This window comes from Bufo bufo, chromosome 2 (genome assembly GCF_905171765.1).
Source record: "Bufo bufo chromosome 2, aBufBuf1.1, whole genome shotgun sequence".
NCBI lineage: Eukaryota > Metazoa > Chordata > Amphibia > Anura > Bufonidae > Bufo > Bufo bufo.
Window position 1 is genome coordinate 391,197,695 of NC_053390.1, and position 23,921 is coordinate 391,221,615.

Here is a 23,921-nt window from a genome sequence, read left to right on the forward strand (position 1 = left end):
GTGTCAGCTGTATGTTACAGCACACACTCACTGCTGATGGCAGCGCCTCAGTTCCTGAGCCTCTGCCATTTCCATGCTGTAAATATACAGTATAGTCTGCCAACATAGTGCTTCCCATGCCAAATATTTTCTGCATTTTACACTAAGGAGTTCAAGAAGAGACAGTTTAAAAGGTGTTTCTGGTTTAGGCTTAGTTTCCACATGTTGTTTTTTTTTATGGAGTTTTTGAAGTCAAAGCCAGAAGTGTATTCAAAGAGGAGCAGTCGGTGTCTGTCTTTTCTTAGAAATGTGTCCTCTACTTATGGTTTGTTCATGTCTTTGTTTTTCTGCCTGAAACCCAGGCAAAACTGCGTAAAAAAAAAAACTGAATGTGGAAACCAAGCCTTAAAAAAATTCACATAACCTGTTATGTTCTGAGTTAATCGTCAGTTTGTCAGTGTGTTTTAACAGGACTGGACTAGCAATGCAAACCTGTGGCTACATTAACTACAATATTCCACATATAAAATAAATCCATGACTATTGCATTTCAGTGTTCTTTATTACTGCATTGGTTGGTGTGCATATACTATACAGTACATGGAAGTAAACGGCATTTGAGTGACTATGTACGAACTGTTCACGTACCTACTTATACTTCTAACACACCACAGAGATCCAGTCCAGTGTGTCTTTATATTTTTTGAGTACTGACTCCTGTGGTAGTTGAATTCCATTACTATGTTCCATGGAAGTCAAGAGATTGTTTTATCAATGCCATAAATAAAGGGCTTTGATTGCCAACCTTTTTAATAAATGAAGCCATTTTTACAGGGTTCAAGAATCCTTGATGGCTAGATAATTACAATCAGATAAATTGAATTCCTTTCCTACACATGGTGACATACCTGGAACTGATGACATGGACAAGATAAGGAAATTGTACGCACAGCAGAAATCAGAATTGTGACCTAATTCATTGAGTCAGCAGAACTAGTGCTAACAAAAATGTCTTGTTTCCTCCATTTTTCAGTTCTACACTTTACATATTTTTTGATGGGTACTTAATGTTTTTGTATGTAGCCTTGGAGCCGAGTTCAACAATCTTGCTCAACACTTAGCTTTGACGCATGTAATTTTTTGAGTTTTTTTTTTTCTGCAACAATATTTTTGTCTGAGGTCATTTGCGTAATAGTGCCATCTTTTTGTGTATTGAAGAATACTTATTTTCTTAGAGGTTCTCTAAATAAAAAAAAAATTTGGGTCAAATAATGCCATAAAATAATTTAAAAAACCTCCATTATGATAAATGTGCTGCTGTTCTACTGCTACTATTCTGACCAATGCAGCCAATCACTGGCCTTGGTGTTTTCATGCTGTACACTACTGAGGCTAGTGATTGGTTGCAGTGGTTACGTAGGTAGCCGGGATAATCACCCATAGTGCAGTCAACAAATACCCACAGCATTAGAACGGCAGGGGATTTGTCAGTTGAGTAATGGTTCTTTTATCGTTTTATGACATTTTCCCCCCAACCAGCCCCAAGCCAGAGTGAGGAAAAATTCCATGAAAGTGAAGAGTGGTTTATATATAACACACAGTTTGACGTTGGTGAATGTGGTTTATCTCTACTTTCTCTTTAACAGTTGTGAGCTTACATAAACTCATAGGTGGTACAGAGGTTGGTTTGCCTCCCAACTTCATCTTGAAAGCATGGATTTCTTCCACCCTGAGCTACATGCTCTGTGGTTATTATTGATGCCTAAGTAATGAGATGTTATATGATAGGAAATATGCAAATGGTATGTAAATTATTTTGGCGTTATATCTACTGGGTGGCCTTAAGACCTTAATGTATGTTCGAGATCACAAGTGTAGCTTGTCTCTGGTTTAGATGTGGTGCTGTTTCAATTAATAAGACCTCCTGTGTACAGGGAGTACCATATTCTGTAACCTAGTATGGTTAAAAAGACATGAAGTTCAACTAAGGGATGAGTGGAGATGGGAATTGTCACTATGTGACTAAGGTTGATAAAATGGTAGGTACCCTTTAAAGAAACCTGAAACACAACTATTATCTAGAAGATCTGATGTAATTCAAATCCGTTCTGTATTGAGAAGATCAGCTAGACCCTCCTTGTTTTGTACTGTAATCCTTTGAACCTCGTTCCTTCAGATGATAGTGGAATAAGCAAAGCACTTGTCTTAAGAGGCTGTCAATTGATCTTGCGGTTTAAGCAAGAGTAGGTTTGTACTGTAGTTCTTATTGGATGTATTTTAGTCTTTGCCACACATCACTGAAATGTTGAGTACAGTATGGACCCTCACTGACTGGAATTGTGTTGGTTAGATGTCGAAAGTGGCATTTAGGTCAGTGCCATGTTTCCAATAAAGTGTATATTTGAGCTTGACAGGCCAGTTATTAAGTCTGCCCCACTGGTCTTTCTGTGATGACCTTTCTGATAAATTAAAGAAGAATCTGTCTAGTACAGAAAATACGGACTGGTTTTCTGTTAGTAAGAAAAGAGTACAGGGTACAAGGAATTCTTTAAGTATACATGTATTCTCTTTTATTAAAGATGTAAGGACAGCTGTTTGTTTCTGGTTTCGACATTCACAGGGAGATATTAACAGGTTAATCTGCAACATGTGCGCAGGTAAGCAGCAGATAACAGTCTTGGTCCTATCCCTATCTGTGGCTTTATTTCTGAGAAAACTGAACTTTTAATATTTGCAAATGAGCCTCTAGGAGCCACGTGGGCGATGCCATTACTCCTAGAGTCTCCGTTCTTGCTGCTGAGAAGCCAAACCGTGTAAAGGACATCACGCCTGGCCCTGACGTCTCTAGTCTCCTTTCCGTGCGCTTCTGTACCCAGCACAGGCACAGTACATGAGAGAGGCTCGCCAGAAGTTCTCCTCTGTTCTGCATCGGGTACTAATGTAGTGGCAGTCACAATTTTTGATCCTGAGAACTGTCTGAAAAGCATTTGTTTATGTACTTTTGGTCCATGGACTTCGGGGTTATCCCTTAACATCCATGTAAAACCATTGGTGCTATGCCTGAACTGTAGCAGACAGCAATTTAGGAAATATATGCACTTCTAGTGGCCAGTTCTTTCATCTTAACGTATAATCTACCAGAGTACCGCTTTAAGTTTCACAACCCTTTATGCAATATTTGAGCAATGCCTGTTTAGTAATCCAGTTGTCTCACCCACCAAGAAAATAACATTTTGTGGTATTTTATAAGTTCATGTATTAGGTCTGTGAGGCCGAAGCTGTGAATTCATTTAGTTTTCCTGCCACCCATGTTAGAAATGTACATCCTAAAGGGCTCATATGTTCTGTTTCACCATGAGACACCGCCTGTCTACTAATGCAACTAGAGGATTATGTAAGACATTTCTCTAGTGCCAAAGGGAGGGATGGATATACCGAGCACTTTGTAACAATAGCTGTTTTCTTCTTTGAGGATAAAGAGAAAAGAACTGGTATATAATAAGAATCAATTGTGATGATATTGCTCCTCAGGCTAGTTAGTTTTCAAGTACACAATTAATGTCCTTAAAGGGAACCTGTCACCAGTTTTATGGTGTCCTAACTAAGGGCAACATAAATAAGTGACTGATTCTCTTAGCAAAATGCTGGGTGACTTTCTTTAATTGACCCAGTCAATCTGCCAACATCTTGTATTGAAAAGCTCCAGCTCATAATGATGAGTCATGAATATTCATGAGCTCCTGACTCTCCCCGCCTACCTGCTGCTGAATGACAGTTATTTTCCATATGAATCAGCAGCAGGTGGGCAGGGGAGTGGCTATAGCTCTGAATTAAAGGGAGTCTATCATCAACATTTCACCTTTGTAACCCTTCCCATAGGTTTCTAGCATCCTTACAGTTAATAAAAACGTTACCTTTAGCATCAATCCTGGACTTATAAAACCGGCAAAAAACATATTTGTAGCATATGCAAATGAGGGTTCGCAAGTGCCCAGGGGCGGCGTTACCCTCGTAGGTGCCCTGCTAGCTCAGCCTTTTCTTCGCTTCCCCCCCCCCCCGCCCCTTCCTTCCCTCCGCCCGCCCATCCTTTCCCTCTGACCGCCTATCTCTCTGCGCATTAATTACTGTGATGCCGTACAAGGAATGGGCATCGCAGTGCGCATGCGCCGGCTGACGGACTGAGTGCGCAGGCGCGGGATCGCGGCGAAACAACAAGTTAGTAGATGGGCGGTCAGAGGGAAAGGATGGGCACTTGCGAGCCCCCATTTGCATATGCTACAAAGATGTTTTTTGCCGGTTTTATAAGTCCAGGATTGATGCTAAAGGTAACGTTTTTATTAACTGTAAGGATGCTAGAAACCTATGGAAAGGGTTACAAAGGTGAAATGTTGATGACAGACTCCCTTTAAATATACGCTGGACTCAATGACATCACGCTGGACTCAAATCAGCTCATTAGCATGCGGCATGTGGCATTTTTGTTTGTATATTATGAGGTAACCATCTGTCACACCAGTAAGTGAATACATCTAAGGCTACTTTCACACTAGCATTCGGGGCTCCGCTTGTGAGCTCCGTTTGAAGGGGCTCACAAGCGGCCCCGAACGCATCCGTACTGCCCTAATGCATTCTGAGTGGATGCGGATCCGCTCAGAATGCATCAGTCTGGCAGCGTTCAGCCTCCGCTCAGCAAGCGTTCGGGTGTCCGCCTGGCCGTGCGGAGGCAAGCGGATCCGTCCAGACTTACAATGTAAGTCAATGGGGACGGATCCGTTTGAAGATGACACAATATGGCTCCATTTTCAAACGGATCCGTCCCCTATTGACTTTCAATGTAAAGTCTGGACGGATCCGTTCAGGCTACTTTCAGACTTAGAATTTTTTCTAAACTATAATGCAGACGGATCCGTTCTGAACGGATCCAAACGTCTGCATTATAGGAGCGGATCCGTCGGTGCAGACAGCAGACGGATCCGCTCTGAACGCAAGTGTGAAAGTAGCCTAAGGCAATTTTTAGTAGTTAATGATTGTATGTAATTAGTTAGATTATAATCAAATATCCACATGACAGGTTCCCTTTAAGCTGAGAAGCCTGTAAAATGAAAGCTAGAAGCCTTGACCATGGGAGAAATGTACTATTAAAGGATCTGTGTAGACTATTCTCAGAGATGTCCATAGGAAATTCAGTTTGGAATGTTGTCATTTGAAGGACATGTATTTGACTAGAGTACAGGATTCTAAGGGCAAGAGGCCATTACTTAGTACACATTGTACAGTACATATTACAAGCCTGATTACATCAGCCAGGATCTGGATCAATGCTATGTCCAAGCAAATATTCTTCCAGATTGCAAATCTGTTACATTGTGAGAGCCTCACACGGGTCCATCATTTCTTGTTTTCCAAAGCAATGGAACAATGATACTCGGGTGTTATACACCTACTGCTTGCCATGGTAAACAAGTCATATTGCTGATCATCTTCGCAGACCCTTGTAAAGTCCTTGTTTTCACTATATGATCTCTGGGACAACTTGCCTATCTACATACAGGGTAAAACCAGGTCATTCATTTCCTCTATTTATGAAAACTGCAAGCAGGCTTGTTGGCACCGAAGGTTGTCAAAGGCAGATCTAGTAGTCACAGATGTAGCAGTAGTGACCACGCACATTTTTTTTAAAATTGCATTCCAAGAGCTATAACTTTTAGGTTTTTTGATCAATGTACTTGTATGAGGTCTTATTTTTTGCAGGACAAGTTACAGTTTTTGATGCACCATTTTAAATACATGTAATGATTAATTAAAGCAAGCTGTTTAGCTAAAAACCCCTTTGTTTACGTCAGTAAAAGTGTATTAGTGGTCACTAAGGGGTTACATGTGCCTTGGCTTGACATTTGACAGACATGTCATATAGCTTTGGATTATTGTATGTTGCTTCAAGGAAACGATGATGGATAGAAAACAGTACAATAGAAAATAATAAGCATGGGCATAAAAAAGGTACTCTTCTCTAGAACAGCAGACTATTGCAACATATGTATGATCTATTGTCACTGCGTGGAGTTTTATCTACAGCTATAAGTGTATAGAGCTCACAGTAACGCCCCAGCCCTGGTGCTCGAGGGTTCTCAAAAGCCTATCTGACACATATGATGAGCCTTCTCACAGATTTTGTATGGCTTCACGTTATGCCTCTGCCTTTTCATTTCCATACACTCATTTAGGGCTCATTCACACGACCATTGCCCCTCCTTTGCCGTATTGTGGCCCGCATAAGGAGAGTCCGCAATACACGGGCACCGGCCGTGTACCTTCTGCATCACTTGAATGGGTCCGCAAATCCGGAGATGCGGTGTGGAATGGAATCCCATGGAAGCACTACGGAGTGCTTCCTGGGGTTCCGTTCCGTGCCTCCGCACCGCAAAAAGATAGAACTTGCTCTATCTTTTTGCGGAACGGACGGATCCGGGATCCACATGCAGCTGGCCCACAGTCGGTGCCTGTGCATTGTGGACCGCAATTTGCGGTCCACAGCACGGGTACGGAGGGGCAATGGTCGTGTGAACAAGCCCTGTGAGGATTATTGTAACTTGATGGTCGCTGCCTAGCTACAGTACCATAACAATTTGGCGTAAATGAAGACCGAAATCTATGGCAGCTCTGAGCTGTCTTAGAATTCTGGTTAGACGCACTGACTACAGGAGGATGCAGGTAATTTATGACGAGGCGTATGCTCATGCCTGCAGATTGCACTGCGTTGTGTGATTTAACTTGACACCCCGACTGTTTGAAGCAGCCAAGGAACTGCATCTCCTTCATTGTTTTTAGTGCTCTGAACTGCACACCTACATACTTTTAGAAGTGTCTCAGTCCCATTCTCTTGGAATGGAGAAACTGTAGCGAATTGTAATATCGGACAGCCATTTTCTAAAAGTACTGAGCTGTACCTTATAAACCGTGAATTAGACTGCCCCTTCAAATGGCTGATTGGTGGATGCCAAGATTGGGACCCTCACCATTCTGATATTGATGACCTATCCTAAGGCTAGTTTCACACTAGCGTTCAGAGGTCCGGCAGGCTGTTCCGGCTGGGAACAGCCCGGCAGAGCTTTTTGGAACCGCCATTGCTGGACGCTGCCTGAATGCCCGCCGACCCCAATAACTATAATAGGACTGGCGGAGATCTGTCACAATCTGGCAAATATGCAGAGAATCATCTGGACAACGCAACCGTATTTGTTTGGCCAATTCTCTGCATATTTGCTGGGTTGTGGCTGGATCTTTCAAGCAGAGTCCAGCAATGCCAGATCCAGGCAACTCTGGAAAGGCTGTTCCTGGCCGGAAAAGCCTGCTGGATCTCTGAACGCTAGTGTGAAACTAGCCGAAGGGTAGGCCATTATTTTTAGAGAATAGAAAGTCCCTTAAAGGATGTTCCCACAGTGGCAAAGACATGTTTGTTCCTCTTTCGTTATTCATTTTGCCCTGTAAGCTAAATACGGTATTGCTTTCAGGCCGCATTGCTAGCAATGCTGACTTTTTGTGTCCAGTTTGCACATTCAGAGGTCGCAGTCACACCCAGGCTGTGGTACCTGAGGTTGTCCTAAGATCTTCCTGCCACACTTGAAGACATCAGTAGAAAATGCAATTTATGGCTGGGGGGAAGCCGTTTACAGAATCGGCATTGCCAACCCAGAGTTTCAAACTACGGAGATTTCCCAAAGCCAGTGTAAAGGAAGACTGGCTTAGTTACCCATAGCAACCAGTCAGATTCTGACTGACTTTTTCAGAGCTGTTTTGGAAAAGGAAAGGTGGAATCGGATTGGTTGCTATGGGCAACTAAGCCAGTTCTACTTTACACCAGTTTACACCCCTATCTCTCTGCAGTCCTTCGTGCCAGTACTCTTCTAGGGTTATCAATTGAGTCAGAATCTTATTTACTACATGGTGCAAATCGAAAAGGACGGAGACCTAGCGATCTGGTGTACCTTGAGCTACGTGTTATCTTTTTTTCCTTGAGTAGATAGTATTCACAGACCTGTTATTAAACTTATTTCTTATAATTTTAAAAAAAAAGCCACTTATCTACTATGTGTATTGCCTTTCACTGTAGTACAGCACATTGCTATAGCCTGAATTTGATATACTGTCTACCACTCCATGTAGCCTATCCTTTTTATTGGAACTATTTTAAAATATTAATTTGCCATTCTCCGTTTGTAATATTAAGGTCATCGGTCTGTACACTACAGTAATATTGTTCATGTATACTTACATACATCACCTTGCTCATTGAACGTACCCAGGTTTATTAGATAAAAATATCTAGGATGTCAGAATGATATCTAAATTATATTAGTGGGGGGTATTGAGCATACCCACTCTGCTCTTTCTGGAACTCCCACCTCCCCATTGACTGCAGCTTATTATATTGTTTCTCAACAGGTATGAAACTTAGGGATTGCCTAATGGATAATGAAAAATTCACAACTTTTCTACAGCAAAACATAAGCATGCCTTCCATCGTGGTGGAGGAAATACTAAATGCTGATCTCAAAGTGGAGCAGGTAATAATAATACCTCAGTTTTTTATGAAGAGTGCACGTTTTATAGGTAGACTTTACAATCTCATGTTTAGTGCCTAGGATTCATAGAGACCATGGGCAAAGAAACACAATAACGTATCCAAGGTCTCAGTGAGCAGACACCAGGCTCCCAGCAAGTCTATCAGCTATGCCAATCAGATGGAAATGTGATGGATACCTTCATATTCATCTGCATTACTTAAATGCAAAGTCGGCCTTTCACATGGCAAAACTCTAACAGCTGGTGCTCAGAATTTGACTGCAAACTATTATTTTCTCACATGGCTGATTTTAGTCCGGCTATGAGCTCCAGATGTCAGAGTTTTTACTATTTTGTAGTAATTCTCATTATAGGTATAGAATTTATACATGACGCTAGAGCTTAGAGACACGAAAGAACAGTAATACCGTAATTTTGAATATTAATCGCTAAGTTTGTCCTTCTACATTCATTAATGCGTGTGTCTGTCAACTCAGGTTCTGATATCTGGATTTCAAATACGCTTGAAAGATCTCTGCAATAGCTCTAGATTGGAGGAGTATGTGACCATTCACAATGAAGAAGTTGCGAAATTCAGCCAGTCGGTGATATGTGCGCTTCCTGAAGACAAGCTCAACCTTTTGGAGCATCAGTTTCGCTCCAACATTGACCTTCTCAAGCCCATCACTGTAAGTAAACTAAACTTACTCAACTTAGATGACGCTAATACCCCTAACTCCCCTGACGAAGTCGCACATGCGGCGAAACATGTCGGGAGGGGTAGTGTTTGTCAGATCTTAGGCAGGTAATAGCAGAGGGACGCTACTAGCAATTTGCAGGGAGAGACTATATAGGGACAGTTTGTGTTTTTGGATATAGCAAACAGTGTGTTTGCAATAGGTGAAATATGTGGTTAGGTGAACAGCATGTGTGTGCTAAACAAACAGTGAGTGCATGTGAGAAGAGACCAGGTCCGGGAGCTTACATTGGCTGCCCAAGCAGTGTAGCCCTTTGAGTTGATCCATTCACTGCCACATTGTATCCGCTCCGAACGATGTGGACAGGAAAGTGAATAAAAGGGCGGCAATCACCACAGTGATGGCAGTAATCAGGAGCGTCACTGTATCTCCCACCTCCCCTCTGTAGGGCACTGTAATTTTTAGGTAGTACATTTACACTATCAGTCATTAGACACTGTCAAAAAGAAGGCAGTGCATAAAATAAAAAAATATATTAAATTAAAAAAAATGGATATTCACTGAGTATCAACAAAATGGAGGGTAAGTAATAATACCACACAACTCACCTAAAAAAGTGTTTATTAATAGCACAGTGTTATAATATAAAGCACTGACTCTATTGCCCCCACAATCTTTAAAATTGATAATTGTCCCCTGCTACACCCTGATAGTTTTAAATTACACATTTGTTTATTTCCTTTTGGTTCTAAATAAAGTAAAATAAAGAATGTAGTTTTAATAAATACTAGTTAGGACCCCTAAAGGGATTTGTTGGTCAACTGACCGTTACTGTATTTTGTACCATCCGTAACAAACAATATGACACAATATTAAAGGGGTTGTCTGGGATCAAGATTTAAAAAAACAAACGGTTAAATCACTGTTAATAGCGGATTGAAGGTCCCCCCAGATGTTTTTAGGTATTTTTACACTTCAGCAGGGCTCCTACAGTCCCCCACTGATTGTTTACACCTATGTTTGTGTGCAGTAACTTCCAGCGCAGCATTGCGTTGTTTCCTTTGTGCAGCCGCCCCCCTATTTCATATGCCGCCTCCTGCCGCAACTATTCCTCTCCCTTAGTCACACCCCTAAACGCCTCCTGACTCAGTCCCTCCTTCCTTGCTAAAAATACACCCTGTCCGGTGACATCACTGGACCAGAGGGGCGGGGCTTAGCACAATGTGTTGCCGCCTAGTTTCCGCCGCATAATCACTGAGGCTGGTGGTGACATCATCAGGCTCCCTGCGATGCGGAAGCAGAGGCTTCGCTCTGCAGAAAGGGACCCGGTACGTTACTGAATCTTTGAAAAGCGCCACTTCCAGCAGAGAATTTATGACAACAAAACGGGGCATCAGAAAAGTCTGGCAAAGGTACAACAGGACTGTATGTAATATTTATGTGCTTGGTGTTCACTTACAGCAATGTCCCCAATCCCAGACAACCCCTTTAAGTAAATCATGGCAAATCTGCATCATTATGATTAATAATAATCATAATATTATATTGAGTTACACGAGACTGCCCTGCAGAGCAATGAACCTTGCCAGTTTGTTCATATTTGTAGTCAAAAAGTGAACATGCAGTATGTGATCCACCAGAGCCACATTGACTTCCAAAGAACTCTCCCCATCCCCTCTGCTCATGACATCCATGTGCCTTTGGGAAGACATCACTTACCTAATCTCAACATAATTTAACCAAAACCATAAAGAGCCATTCACATAAATATTTTTTGGACTATGGGAGGTAATTGTGTGGCGTGGAGACGTGGGACAGAAGTGGAGTGAATTAGTAAGGTCACAAGGTTTAGCAGTGCTTCAGAGCCTGATAAGAAAAATGCAAAGCTCATGGCCTTCTCAGAACATGTTGTATATGAGTGCAAGATAAGCTGCAGTGACAGGCCCAGATATGGAAGCACCAGGTGCATGGAAGGATCTTCTTGTGATGGCATGTCTCCGTATTAGGTTTATGGTGTTACTACTGCCCTTCTTCATATGTCACGATGCCAGGTAGAAAAGGAACAATAAGCAGCCTCCCATAGACATGCATTTCATGTGCGTCCAGTGTGGAGCTTATTACTGTTTTCTCCCCAGTGACAGCTGCATACCGTAAGCGAGCTCAGTGACGTGGCCCCTTACTATTGGGTTAGCAGGCAGCAGCACAGTGACCCACTAACTATACTGTTTTCATTACATTTCAGTGGCTGGAAGCTTAAAAGCCAGATTGGTTTCCACATGCCTGCTCAGGAAATTGTCCCTGTGAGGTTTTTAGGAAATATTAGACATTTCTGGGAAGTAACATACAGCAGTAGAATTTCTTTTCCAGGGTCAATGCTTTCAGATAATTGACATGCTTGTACAGTATATTTTTCATAGTCAGTGAGATTTGTACAGCGTTACAGCACTTTCAGGCATATACTGTAACATTTCTGTTATGCTGGATTATGTGTCTGATCTCTCATATTCATGTGGGTATCATCTTTCAGTGTGTTAAGATATTAGAGCATTACTTCTAACATTAGCAAGTTAAGCAGGAAACTAAGAATATAATCCATGTATTTGTATAGAAATATACTATGTATACATCATAGAACTCCTAAAACTGGAATTGAGAAGTATGGACTAGAATATGTTGGTTTATACAGATAAATTCACAGCCTAATGGCTTGCTATGGTTGATTTTACTATGTATTGCATGGTTCCGTTCCTTGATGTAAAGTCTTCATAATGGTGTCAGAGTGATGGGAGTACTAGACTAGCAATGCGAGTACATAACTCCCTATTCATTACAACAAATCCTGAGCCAGGGCCCACAGAACTACCAATTTGCTTTGCAAACATTGTAAACTAGTGGTTGTGCCCTCCTCGTCACGATGTGTGCTTTGGCTTATGTGTGAACTGTGATCTAAAGAATTTTGACACATTACCCAGAGTTCACTGTGGGGAGTTCAAAGAATCTATTAAGTCACTGTGCCCTGTGTCAGTCAGCAATATGAGTGAGTGCCATTGTTCTCCCCTCTGTAACATGAGGTCATGTAATGGCTATAGAATAATCGCATGCTTCTTATGAAAACTGGCCAGACAGATGAATTTTTGTAATAAACAGACCTTGCTTCACACAGAGCTTGTGATTGGCTCTGACATTTACAACATTAAAGGATTTCACTAGGAATTCATAGAATAAAATTACTGAAAATGCCTAAATATTACTTTATTATGAATATATTCCCAAATATCTTTTATAAGCTATAATGGCTTGTTTTGTCTGGGGAACAATCATTAGGAGAAATGAAATGGCCGCCATCCTATTAGTACAAACAAAACCTGTCCTAATCTCACAGCAGGACAAGTTACTTTACAACACTGAGGTAAAGAGCTGCCTCATCCTCCTCGCATACTTGTCAGGGATTATGATCCTGAATACAGATTCAACTGAATCTCTGTAGGAATGGAGTTTAAGAAGAGACATGTAGTACAGAGAGGGCGGACAGGACAGACTGTGGTAATATGGGGCTGTGGGAATGGTGTTCACGAGGAGACATGAAGTAAAGAGAGCAGGAGGGGATGTGGTTAATGAGCAGCAGCACTTGTATGCAGTCTCCATTACCACAGCCCCACATCACCACTGTCTATCCTGTCTGTCATCTCAGTTCTTTATGTCCGAACTCCATTCCTACAGATTCAGCTGAAGGCCTTATCAGCCTCATTCAGGATCATAATCCATGACAAGTAGAGCAGAGAGGACGAGGCAACTCTTTAGGCCCCTTTCCGCGCGGATGCGCAAGCAAGTGCGGATGCGGTGCGATTTTCATGCACAGTTGCTAGGAGACGATCGGGATGGAGACCCGATCATTATTATTTTCCATTATAACATGGTTATAAGGGAAAATAATAGCATTCTGAATACATAATGCATAGTAAAACAGTGCTGGAGGGGGTTAATTTTTTTAAAATTAAACTCACCTTAGTCCACTTGATCGCGGCCCGGCATCTCCTTCTATCTCCTTTGCTGAACAGGACCTGTGGTGAGCATTAATTACAGGTAAAGGACCTTTGGTGACGTCACTCCGGTCATCACATGATCCATCACATGATCTTTTACCATGTGATGGATCATGTGATGACCGGAGTGACGTCACCAAAGGTCCTTTACCTGTAATTAATGCTCACCACAGGTCCTGTTCAGCAAAGGAGACAGAAGGAGATGCCGGGCTACGCGATCAAGTGGACTAAGGTGAGTTAAATTTATTTTATTTTTTTAACCCCTCCAGCGCTAGTTTACTATGCTATTATTTTCCCTTATAACTATGTTATAAGGGGAAATAATACAATCTACATAACACCGATCCCAAGCCCGAACTTCTGTGAAGAAGTTCGGGTTTGGGTACCAAACATGCGCGATTTTTCTCATGCGAGTGCAAAACGCATTACAATGTTTTGCACTCGCGCGGAAAAATCGCGGGTGTTCCCGCAATGCACCCGCACATTTTCCCGCAACGCCCGTGTGAACCCAGCCTTAGTGTTGTGAAGTAACTTGCCCTCCTGTGTGATGAGGACAGGTTTTGTGTGTACTAATAGGATGGCTGCCATTTTATTTCTCTTGATTTCTCCTTAGACAAAACGGGCCATTATAACTAATGAAAGGTATTTGGGAATATATGTATAATAAAGTAATTAAGTACTTTCAGTAATTTTTATTTTATGAATTCCTGGAGAACCCTTATAAGGTCCATACTCATTCTGTGACTAGACTTGTTAACTATTTATATAGTCTAATGTTTATGGCAGTGGCCTGACAGTACCCTGATATCCATTGTCAGAGTAGGGTTCCTTGGGCCCACCAGAGTAAATTATTCTCGGAGTTTAACCTTTATATCATCTATAAAATAGCAAGTGATTAGCTTTGAAGGCAGCTCCAAATTTTTTTAACTTTTGGTGCCCACTATAGTGTCAGAGCCTGGGGCCACTGAAGGATCCGCCACTGATCCTGTGGTACTCTGATGGGCCAGTCCGATCCTGCTGATATCTACCATAAAAAAAAAAAGAAGCAAGGATTGATTTTTATAGTATCTACTAGAGGTGTTTAGCACCCACTTATCATCGTTACCCTAATAAAATAAGCATTCATGCTTGGCCTGAGCATTTGCGTTTAAGAGAGTCATGAGCGATAGGGGTCAGTCAAATGAGCAGACCGAAAGAAACAAATTATTTCCAGGAATTGCTCTGCTGTTTAATGTGTACTGCATCCTGAACCAATATTGTGCCCTTGTAGTAGTACAATATGGATAGCATACATTTCTTATTTTTAATGTTTGTTTAATTTGATCCTAAATGAGAACAACTTGTGCATGCAAACATCTATTTTTTGTGAAAAAGATTATGGGATGCTTTTTTAAGTAACCAGCGTTTTCTCTTTTTGATTCTGATAATTACAGAAAGAAATGTCATCAAACTCTTTCCCCATTCTAAGAGAGGTTACAGAAAACATGCTGCACAGCATGGGAGATCTTGCCAAAGAGGTAAAAGTATAGGGTAATGATGTGTAAGGGCCTAGATGGAGTGACTATGGTAGCCTCCATTATCTAAGCCACAAAAGAACAGCTCTGAACTGTGGTAGACCAGATGTTAGAGGTTCAAAAATGGTTTATGCTTTTTTTTTTTTTGTGTCCACTCATTATGATGATGGGTGTAAAGTGCTATAATGTATGTTCTCTTTTTCTTAAATACAAAATCTTCCAGGCCTAAGGCTACTTTCACACGAGCGTCGGGGCTCCGCTTGTGAGCTCTGTTTGAAGGGTCTCACAAGCGGCCCCGAACGCATCCGTCCAGCTACCAATGCATTCTGAGTGGATGCGGATCCGCTCGGAATGCATCAGTTTGGCAGCGTTCAGCCTCCGCATCCATTGACTTTCAATGTATTGTTCCTTCTGAACAATTTTCAGACTTAGAATTTTTTCTAAAGTATAATGCAGACGGATCCGTTCTGAACGGATCCAAACGTCTGCATTATAGGAGAGGATCCGTCTGTGCAGACAGCAGACGGATCCTCTCTGAACACTAGTGTGAAAGGTGTATCAGGGCTTTCCCATTACTCTGGATATACAGGAAGATAACTAGTACTTGCCAGAAAAGTCACCATAGAAAGCTAGAACATGGTTCATCTTGATAGAGTTGGATTAGTAACCAAAATCTTAATGTTCTAGTGAACCGTTTTCTTTTAAAGTGAATGTCGACCTTTTAAGAGCACGTTGGTTTTTAACCAGTTCATGACCAGGCCGTTTACCCCCGGGCTCATTTTTTTTTTTTTTTTTTTTTTCAGTACATGTGAAGGCCATCCATTTTTGTTAAAATGTTCAGTTATGTAAAAAAAAAAATATTCTTTTTTTAATACCCAGGAGAATGTAAAAAATCTGTTTTCATATTTTTTCATGTTTTTTTTAGTAGTACAAAATGCAACTAAAATACTTTTTTAAATGATGTGCCCTCTTTGTAACGTTCATTTTGATATGGGGAGTATATAGTCTGGGTTCGCTGGGGTTGAAGTGGGAAGCCCCCAATGATTACATGCTTTCTCTGGACCAGAATAGGAGCGGCATAGCCACTTCCTGATCTGTATAAACAGCCGTCTTTGAGTGTGTTAAAAACTACCCCTGCCTCTTCTGCAGGGAGCTCAACTGTCACTGACTGTGGGCTCCATGCAGCTGCATGATTAGTGTGGAGCTGCTAACTTCGCAAGGACGTCCAAGAACATCCTTGCAGAGTTAAATTTGGACAACCTGCATGTATATAGTCAATGGCAAGTGGTTTGGATCTTCTGTGTTCACCGGTTTCGTGTGTGTGTGTGTATGTATGTATGTATATGTATATGTATGTGTGTGTGTATATATATATATGTGTATATATATATATATATATATATATATATATATATATATAAATAATCAATAGTGGCCTGATCCCTCGTTTTCTGATAAAGAGCACTTGCTACATAGATTTAGAGTTCTCTACTAGACGGAGCTTTGAGCTTTATTGTTTACTATATTAGCCTGAATTGTATTATTATTTTTTTAACTCGAACACAAAATGATGGACATCCACTGTAAAGTTTTTCGTTAATAAGTGAACATTTGTCTGCTGTGGCTTGACCTAATTACCACCTTTAGCTGTTATACAGGGTGGGCCATTTATATGGATACACCTTAATAAAATGGGAATGGTTGGTGATATTGACTTCCTGTTTGTGGCACATTAGTATATGTGAGGGGGGAAACTTTTCAAGATGGGTGGTGACCATGGCGGCCATTTTGAAGTTGGCCATTTTGAATCCAACTTTTGTTTTTTCAATAGGAAGAGGGTCATGTGACACATCAAACTTATTGGGAATTTCACAAGAAAAACAATGGTGTGCTTGGTTTTAACATAACTTTATTCTTTCATGAGTTATTTACAAGTTTCTGACAACTTATAAAATGTGTTCAATGTGCTGCCCATTGTGTTGGATTGTCAATGCAATCCTCTTCTCCCACTCTTCACACACTGATAGCAACACCGCAGGAGAAATGCTAGCACAGGCTTCCAGTATCCGTAGTTTCAGGTGCTGCGCATCTCGTATCATCTGAAGGCAATCGTCTATGCTGTGAAGATACGAGATGTGCAGCACCTGAAACTACGGATACTGGAAGTCTGTGCTAGCATTTCTCCTGCTGTGTTGCTATCAGTGTGTATCCATATAAATGGCCCACCCTGTATATCACTTAACAAATGCATACATTTAAATCCTAAGCAGAAAAACTCATAGAAAATATATTGAAGGTATCCATAGAAGAGGCATTTTAAAAAGAAACACTGCCCCTGTCACAGAATCGCTGCATTTACACTAAGCCTGAGGGGCAGCTGTCTACAGGTGGTTCATCATTATAACTATTTTCACTATGTGATACACTGTCAACAGTGAATCATATATGTGTAATCTAAATCATCTGGGGTAAGAGCCTTGAACCACAGACCAGCATAAACTTGTCTTATGTGATTTTGCTGTTCCAAGTAATAGATTGCCCCCAGGTCTGGGGTAAGAAGTATAAAAATTATGGACAAAGCATGCAGTTCTTATCTTGCTGATGTGGCTTATTGTGACTTTAGTAAAATAAAGTTGGCAGAGGTCCCAGTGTGGGAGGAATTCACATAGTCTGGAGGGAGCTTCAGACTTCTTTTTCTATTGTACAGAACAATCTGTGCTGTTTGCCTCTGGAGTCATACTCCTCTTCTAAATTGCTGACCTGACCCCTAAAGAAGAAGTTTTTTTTGTTTTTTTTGTTTTACTGGAAGAAATGCGATGGCTAGTGTCTACAATATACAGTCCTGATCAAAAGTTTAAGACCACTTGAAAAATGGCAAAAAATCATATAAGCACATGGCTGGATCTTAACAAGGTTCCAAGTAGAGCTTCAACATGCAACAAGAAGAAATGGGAGTGAGACCAAAAAAAATTTGAGCATTCAATTTAATGAAAGCAACGAATAAACTGAAACAGGCTGTTTTTCAGCTGATCAAAAGTTTAGGACCACACCTCCAAAAACAACCTAACCCCACCCCAAAACGGAAATCCAACTTCCAAACATGAACTCAGTAATTAGTAGCTCCGTAATGAGTAGCACCTCTCCAAGTGGTGAAGACTGCCGCACGAAGGCCATCTACTGTCTGGAACTGTTGTCCATTTTTGTAAACTTCCCTTGCCATCTATCCCCAAAGGTTCTCAATTGGATTTAGATCAGGGGAACACACAGGATGGGCCAAAAGAGTGATGTTATTCTCCTGGAAGAAGTCCCTTGTCCTGCGGGCATTGTGTACTGTAGCGTTGTCCTGTTGAAAAACCCGGTCGTTACCACACAGACGAGGGTCTTCAGTCATGAGGAATGCTCTCTGCAACATCTGGACATAGCCAGCGGCCGTTTGACGCCCCTGCACTTCCTGAAGCTCCATTGTTCCACTGAAGGAAAAAGCACCACAGACCATTGTGGCGCGTAGAAAACATCTCAGGTGGGATCTGCTTGTCATGCCAGTAACATTGGAAACCATCAGGACCATCAAGGTTAAATTTTTTCTCATCAGAGAATAAAACTTTCTTCCACCTTTGAATGTCCCATGTTTGGTGCTCTCTTGCAAAGTCCAAACAAGCAGTTCTGTGGCGTTCAAGGAGACGAGGTCTTTGAAGACGTTTTTGTTTTTGAAGCCCTTCAGTCTCAGATGCCGTCTGATGGTTATGGGGCTGCAGTCATCACCAGCAAGGGCCTTAATTTGGGTCGAGGATCGTCCAGTCTCTTGACGGACAGCCAATTGGATCCTCCGGCTCAGTGCTGATGACATTTTTTTGGGTCTTCCACTTGACTTTTATGTTCCATAACCCTCAGGATCATTTAAGAAATTCCAAATGACTGTCTTACTGCGTCCCACCTCAGCAGCGATAGCGCGCTGTGAGAGACCCTGCTTATGCAGTTCAACAACCCGACCACGTTCAAAAAGGGAGTTTTTTTGCCTTTGCCATCACAACGTGTGACTACCTGACAGAAAATGACAATGAATCCACATCTTTGCACAGATGTGGCCTTTTAAAGAAAGGCATGTGGTCATAAAATATGGATCAGCTGAAAAACGGCCTGTTTCAGTTTATTCGTTATTTTCAATTAATTGAATGCTCAAAAAATGTTTTGTCTCGCTCCCATTTCTTCTTGTTGCATGTTGAAGCTCTACTTCGAACCTTATTAAGATCCAACAATGTAAAATATGATTTTTTTGCCATTTTTAAAGTGGTCTTAAACTTTTGATCAGGACTGTATTAACTTTCTCTACATGATAAATGCCACTTACTGAAGTGAGACAACCCCTTTAAGGCTAAAAAGAGTTATGTCCCTAAGGGGTTAAAAATGCACTTGTGACCGCTGAGTTGTGCGCCAGCTTTACTGACCGTAAAGAAGTGACATTTTTGGGAGGGTTTTTCCAATTTTAATGTGACTGTTAAGTGGATAAACTACGTTCCAAATTTAGCAAACAGTGTTCGGTGTTTATTATATTGTACTATATTCCCCTTTTACTTTGGCACTTTGAGCTGCTCTCAGTATTGCAATATATATTCTGTAGTGAACATAACAAACATAATACATTTCCTTCATATTTGACTTGTCAATTGGAATTGCTTTATACTTAACTGGCTGTGAACTGACCGGTGAGCTCTTTGTGACACCTGCAGGTTATTGGGATGAAGAGTTGGGCTGACATGAGGCAGGAGGTTATGTTCCTTACCAGTGAGAACTCTACAGCTTCACCAACCTCCCTATATCAAGCAGTGTCCCGAATTGTATGTGGTCATCCTGAGGCAGGGGGTCTAAAGATCAAATCCCTCAACTGGTATGAAGATAGCAACTATAAGACACTATTTGGAGGAACCGAAGGAGGAGAGAATGGCACAGAGGAAGAGTCATCAGCCATCTATGATAATTCTACAAGTATGTGTATTTTTATTTAGACAGAATCAGGATAGCAAGACAAAAGGGAATCGTAAAAATGCCTGCCATATAAACTGCACAATATTAAAACACATTCATTTTCTATAGTCTGTTTTCAATATAAAATAGAAATCTTAAAACCATAATGACCATACACTGGAAAGTATACTTGTGCTAGTCATAGAAACGGTTGTGTTAGCATTTCGTTATACAAGGCAGAATAACTGAAGGTTTTAGAAAACTATTATATTGAATGTTTGACAACTCATTTCAATCTATTATACTCTGTAATATACAATACTAATACTCTGCCTATGCAAATAGCTCCTTATTGCAATGAGCTGATGATGACCCTGGAGTCCAACCCTCTGTACAGGATGGTCTGGAGAGCACTGAAACCATTACTGATCGGCAAAATCCTCTATACGCCAAACACACCAGCCACACGTATGTTAATGTCAGAGGTAAGTCTCACACTGAGAGAGCCAACTCATTTCTCATAGTTAAGGCCCTGTTCACGTCAGGTTTATGGCCTCTGCATAGATATGTTAGATGGATGCATGTGACATAGGTAAAAAAAATTGTAGCCAGTTTACCCTTCGTTGTGCCCCCAGGATCTTTGCTGCACAGATTCCGCTCTTAAACGGAGAAAACTACAGTAGAAAATAGTCCAGCATCTCAGAATTTTATTTCAGAAAATGAATACATAACATGTGGTTGCAAAACAAATTTACAACTGCTTGTTATATATGGATTGTCATGATATCCCAAGATATATGCTGGTCAAAAATACTCTCTTAGCCTCTGAATGGCTAGTCTAATCCTATGGATATGTTTACAGCCTATGGAGTTTGCCTGGTGTGCACACTAAACATACATCGCAAAAGTGGTGTGACCATAGTGTCATTTGTGTCTTCTTTACCTGCTAGGATGTCATTCAAGCAGTCATACTCACCTATTCGCATAATTTGTTTGCCATTTCTAGTTCAGACACGATAAACTGATGCTTACATACTGACCGTTAGTAATAATATCTGTGTATGGTATGTTTGTTACAAATGTATGAATGTTTGGATATATACCTATATATTAGAATTTTTCGTAGGTTCATATGTTTAACATATGTATCAGTAGTTTCTAACTCCTATTTTTAGGTCAATAAAACTTTCCAAGAGCTGGGTGTGTTTCGAGATCTCGGAGCAATGTGGGAAGAAGTTCGTCCACAGATCAAAACGTTCCTGGAGAGCAGTAAAGAGATGGATCTTATCAGGGTTAGTTTATCAGGCAATATGTATTTTAAACTTGCAAAATGAACATGATAGTATCCGCATTTATAGCAGATTTCCTCATGTAAGAAATGTAAAAAAGAGAGCTTTCCAAATCTTGTCATATTTCTAAGCATGCCATCACCTTTCCAAAAAGATTTACATGAACTTCTATGCCTTAGGGCTCATTCAGACGACCGTATGCTGCCCGCAAAAATGCGGATCCGTTTTTTTGCGGACAGTTCAGCATGTCCGCAGAAAAAACTGATTGCATTCCGTTTTTTTGCTGACCCATAGCCTTCAATGGGGCCATGTCCTGGTTTTCACTGACAAGTATAGGACATGTTTCATTTGTTTTGCTGAGCCGTGCAATGTAAGAAAAGACCCCGTAGAAGTGAAAGGGACAGCATCTAATCTGCACAAAAACGGATCCGCATTTTTGCGGACAGCATACGGCCGTCTGAATGAGCCCTTAAAGGGATTGTTATCAGAGACCACTACCTTTTAAACTACTACTGCCTGGGTCCCACTTCCAGCAAAACAGAACCTCAGGAACATATGTCTCCTCTCATGTCACCCGCTCTACTATGTCAGTATGCCGTAATAAGGCATATGTACAGTGGTTGTCTTCTCAAAGGATTCCGGGACACATTTTAATTATCACAGCTGTTGGATGACTGTTTTTGCTCATTATCTTGGAACAGCAGCATCTGTATAGACTTCATTCCCTTCTTACTACGGTAGTTGAACAAGTAGTAAACATATGTGACCATTATGATATGGAAGTGATGTGGCACATTATATGCACAGGCATTACATGGTGTGATGCAGATCTCCACCCTAAGCAGAAACATTTCCCTCAAGGATGACAGGATTGTTTAGCATTTGTAATAAAGTGTATGATGGGGATTTTGGCTTCACATTTTCCAAGGTCATTCATGTAAATCAAACTGTTATCTACCTTTTTAGATACAGTGCATTCAGGAAGTCTTCAGACCCTTTAATGTTTGTTCACATTTTAAGTTGCAAAGATTTCTAACATTCTGTTTTCACTTTCTCATTATGGAGTATTGAGTGCAGAATGATGAGGAAAATGTAGAACTTTATTTTAGCACAAACATAACAAAGGGTCTGAAGACTTTCCGAAAGCGTACTGTAAGTGGGCATTGTGCACAACAAGAGAAATACGTGGGGCCAGATTTATCATAAAGATATTCCACTTTTCTGGCGTGAAAAAGTTGCAAACTGCACATTTGCAACTTTTTCTTTGGTACTTATGCAAATAAGTGCCGTTTCTCAACTAACCTCTACACTTTCCAGAAAAGAGGCTGGGAAGGGGCAGTTCCCGTTTATCATCTTCTACACTAGTTTTCTGATGTAGAAGAATACTGAAATCATTCAGGCACATGGATTCGTCAGAAATCAGGACCCGGCAACACTCCTGGTTATCATAGCGCTGGGTTATGATAAATCTGGCCCTTGGTTCAGATAATTTTCAAGCACAATAAATGAATGCATTGTTGTAACAATTTTTCAGACTCTGTTGACCAATAAGGGCAGTAAACACTTCCTGGATCGCCAGCTAAATTCAACAGGTTGGACATCAGAAGACATTGCAAGGTTCTTGGCCAAAGAATCGGTAGGACAGTCTGAGGGTAAAACCTTGTACACCTGGCGAGAAGCACTCAATGAGACTGACCGTGTTGTGCTGACTATGTCACGGTTCATGGAGGTGAGTCTTTCAGAGGCCTTCTGAAAATATAGAAAGCCTCACTGTGTTGTCTAGTTTTTTTTTTTGTTTTTTTTTTCTTACATCATTTTGTAATGGTACTTAGTTTTATCCGCCACTAGAAGCCTCTATTTATGTACTTTTATCCTAAAGTTAGCTATAATACACATGCTACTTTGTCAAAAAAGTATGTAGAGTAAGTGCAGAAATTACACCATGGGCTTGATCAAAAATAATGACCTCTTGGTCTTGTTTAGCTGTCACAATTATTACAGTTAGCCGCAACCAATGTCATTACTTACATCTTTACAGTGTGTCAATCTGGACAAGATAGAACCAGTGGATAATGAAGAAATTCTTATTCACACGTCCATGTTGCTTTTAAATGAAAGGAAGTTCTGGGCAGGTGTTGTTTTTGTTGACTTGCCAGAAGATGATACTTTACTACCTCAACACATCAAATATAAAATCCGAATGGACATCGATAATGTGGAGAGAACCAACAAGATTAGAGATGGGTGAGCAGCAAACAGATTTGTTATTTATCTCGCTTTATTTTTTACATACAGTTCCTGTCTACAAGTCCAGAGTTTATCTGATCAGTGTTATCCACTTGTCATTTCACAAGGACTTTAGTAGCTAATAGATAAAAGGAAACAGCTTTGACCCTAAAATGTTTTTTTTTGTTTTGTTTTTTTTTACTGTTGGCTTTAGCATAAGTATTGTGGGTGTTCACTAAGGGTAGTTTTCACATGTTCCATTATATTTCCCATTCTTTTTGATTCTACTTCTGGCTTTGTCTCAAACAACTGCATGAAAAAGTGCCACTAAAACGAAGGCCTTTTTTCCCAAAATGCTGTGTGGTATGCTGTTATTTTAGACCCCATATCACATTTTGTTCGCTGATAATTCAGTCTTCATAGAGTTTAACAGTTTTTTTTTTGGATAAACTGTGTAATAATCTACCTTCCACAAAAAAGAGCTAGAAGTGTGAAGGTTCTCATTCATCCAAAGCATAGTATATCAGTAGTAATAAGTCAGAACAACCGGACTTGCATTTTCTCATGAAGCTATTTCACTAGTCATCTGACTGTTTTTCTTAATTAGAAATTGTCAGATGATTAGCAATGTCTTTAAAGGGAATGTGT

At 40.8% G+C, this 23,921-nt stretch overlaps 1 protein-coding gene across 2 annotated transcripts in view; it reads left to right on the forward strand.

Annotated features, from left to right (window-relative positions):
- The window catches only part of ABCA1 (ATP binding cassette subfamily A member 1), a 111,156-nt gene that overhangs the window by 47,531 nt on the left and 39,704 nt on the right, over positions 1-23,921 (forward strand). For both annotated transcript variants that reach the window (XM_040417212.1, XM_040417213.1), the window contains exons 6-13: positions 8,422-8,543; positions 9,039-9,230; positions 14,716-14,799; positions 19,524-19,779; positions 20,104-20,243; positions 20,934-21,050; positions 22,582-22,776; positions 23,086-23,291. In XM_040417212.1, the coding sequence (XP_040273146.1) occupies positions 8,422-8,543; positions 9,039-9,230; positions 14,716-14,799; positions 19,524-19,779; positions 20,104-20,243; positions 20,934-21,050; positions 22,582-22,776; positions 23,086-23,291 (1,312 nt within the window). The remainder of the gene's footprint in view (positions 1-8,421; positions 8,544-9,038; positions 9,231-14,715; positions 14,800-19,523; positions 19,780-20,103; positions 20,244-20,933; positions 21,051-22,581; positions 22,777-23,085; positions 23,292-23,921) is intronic.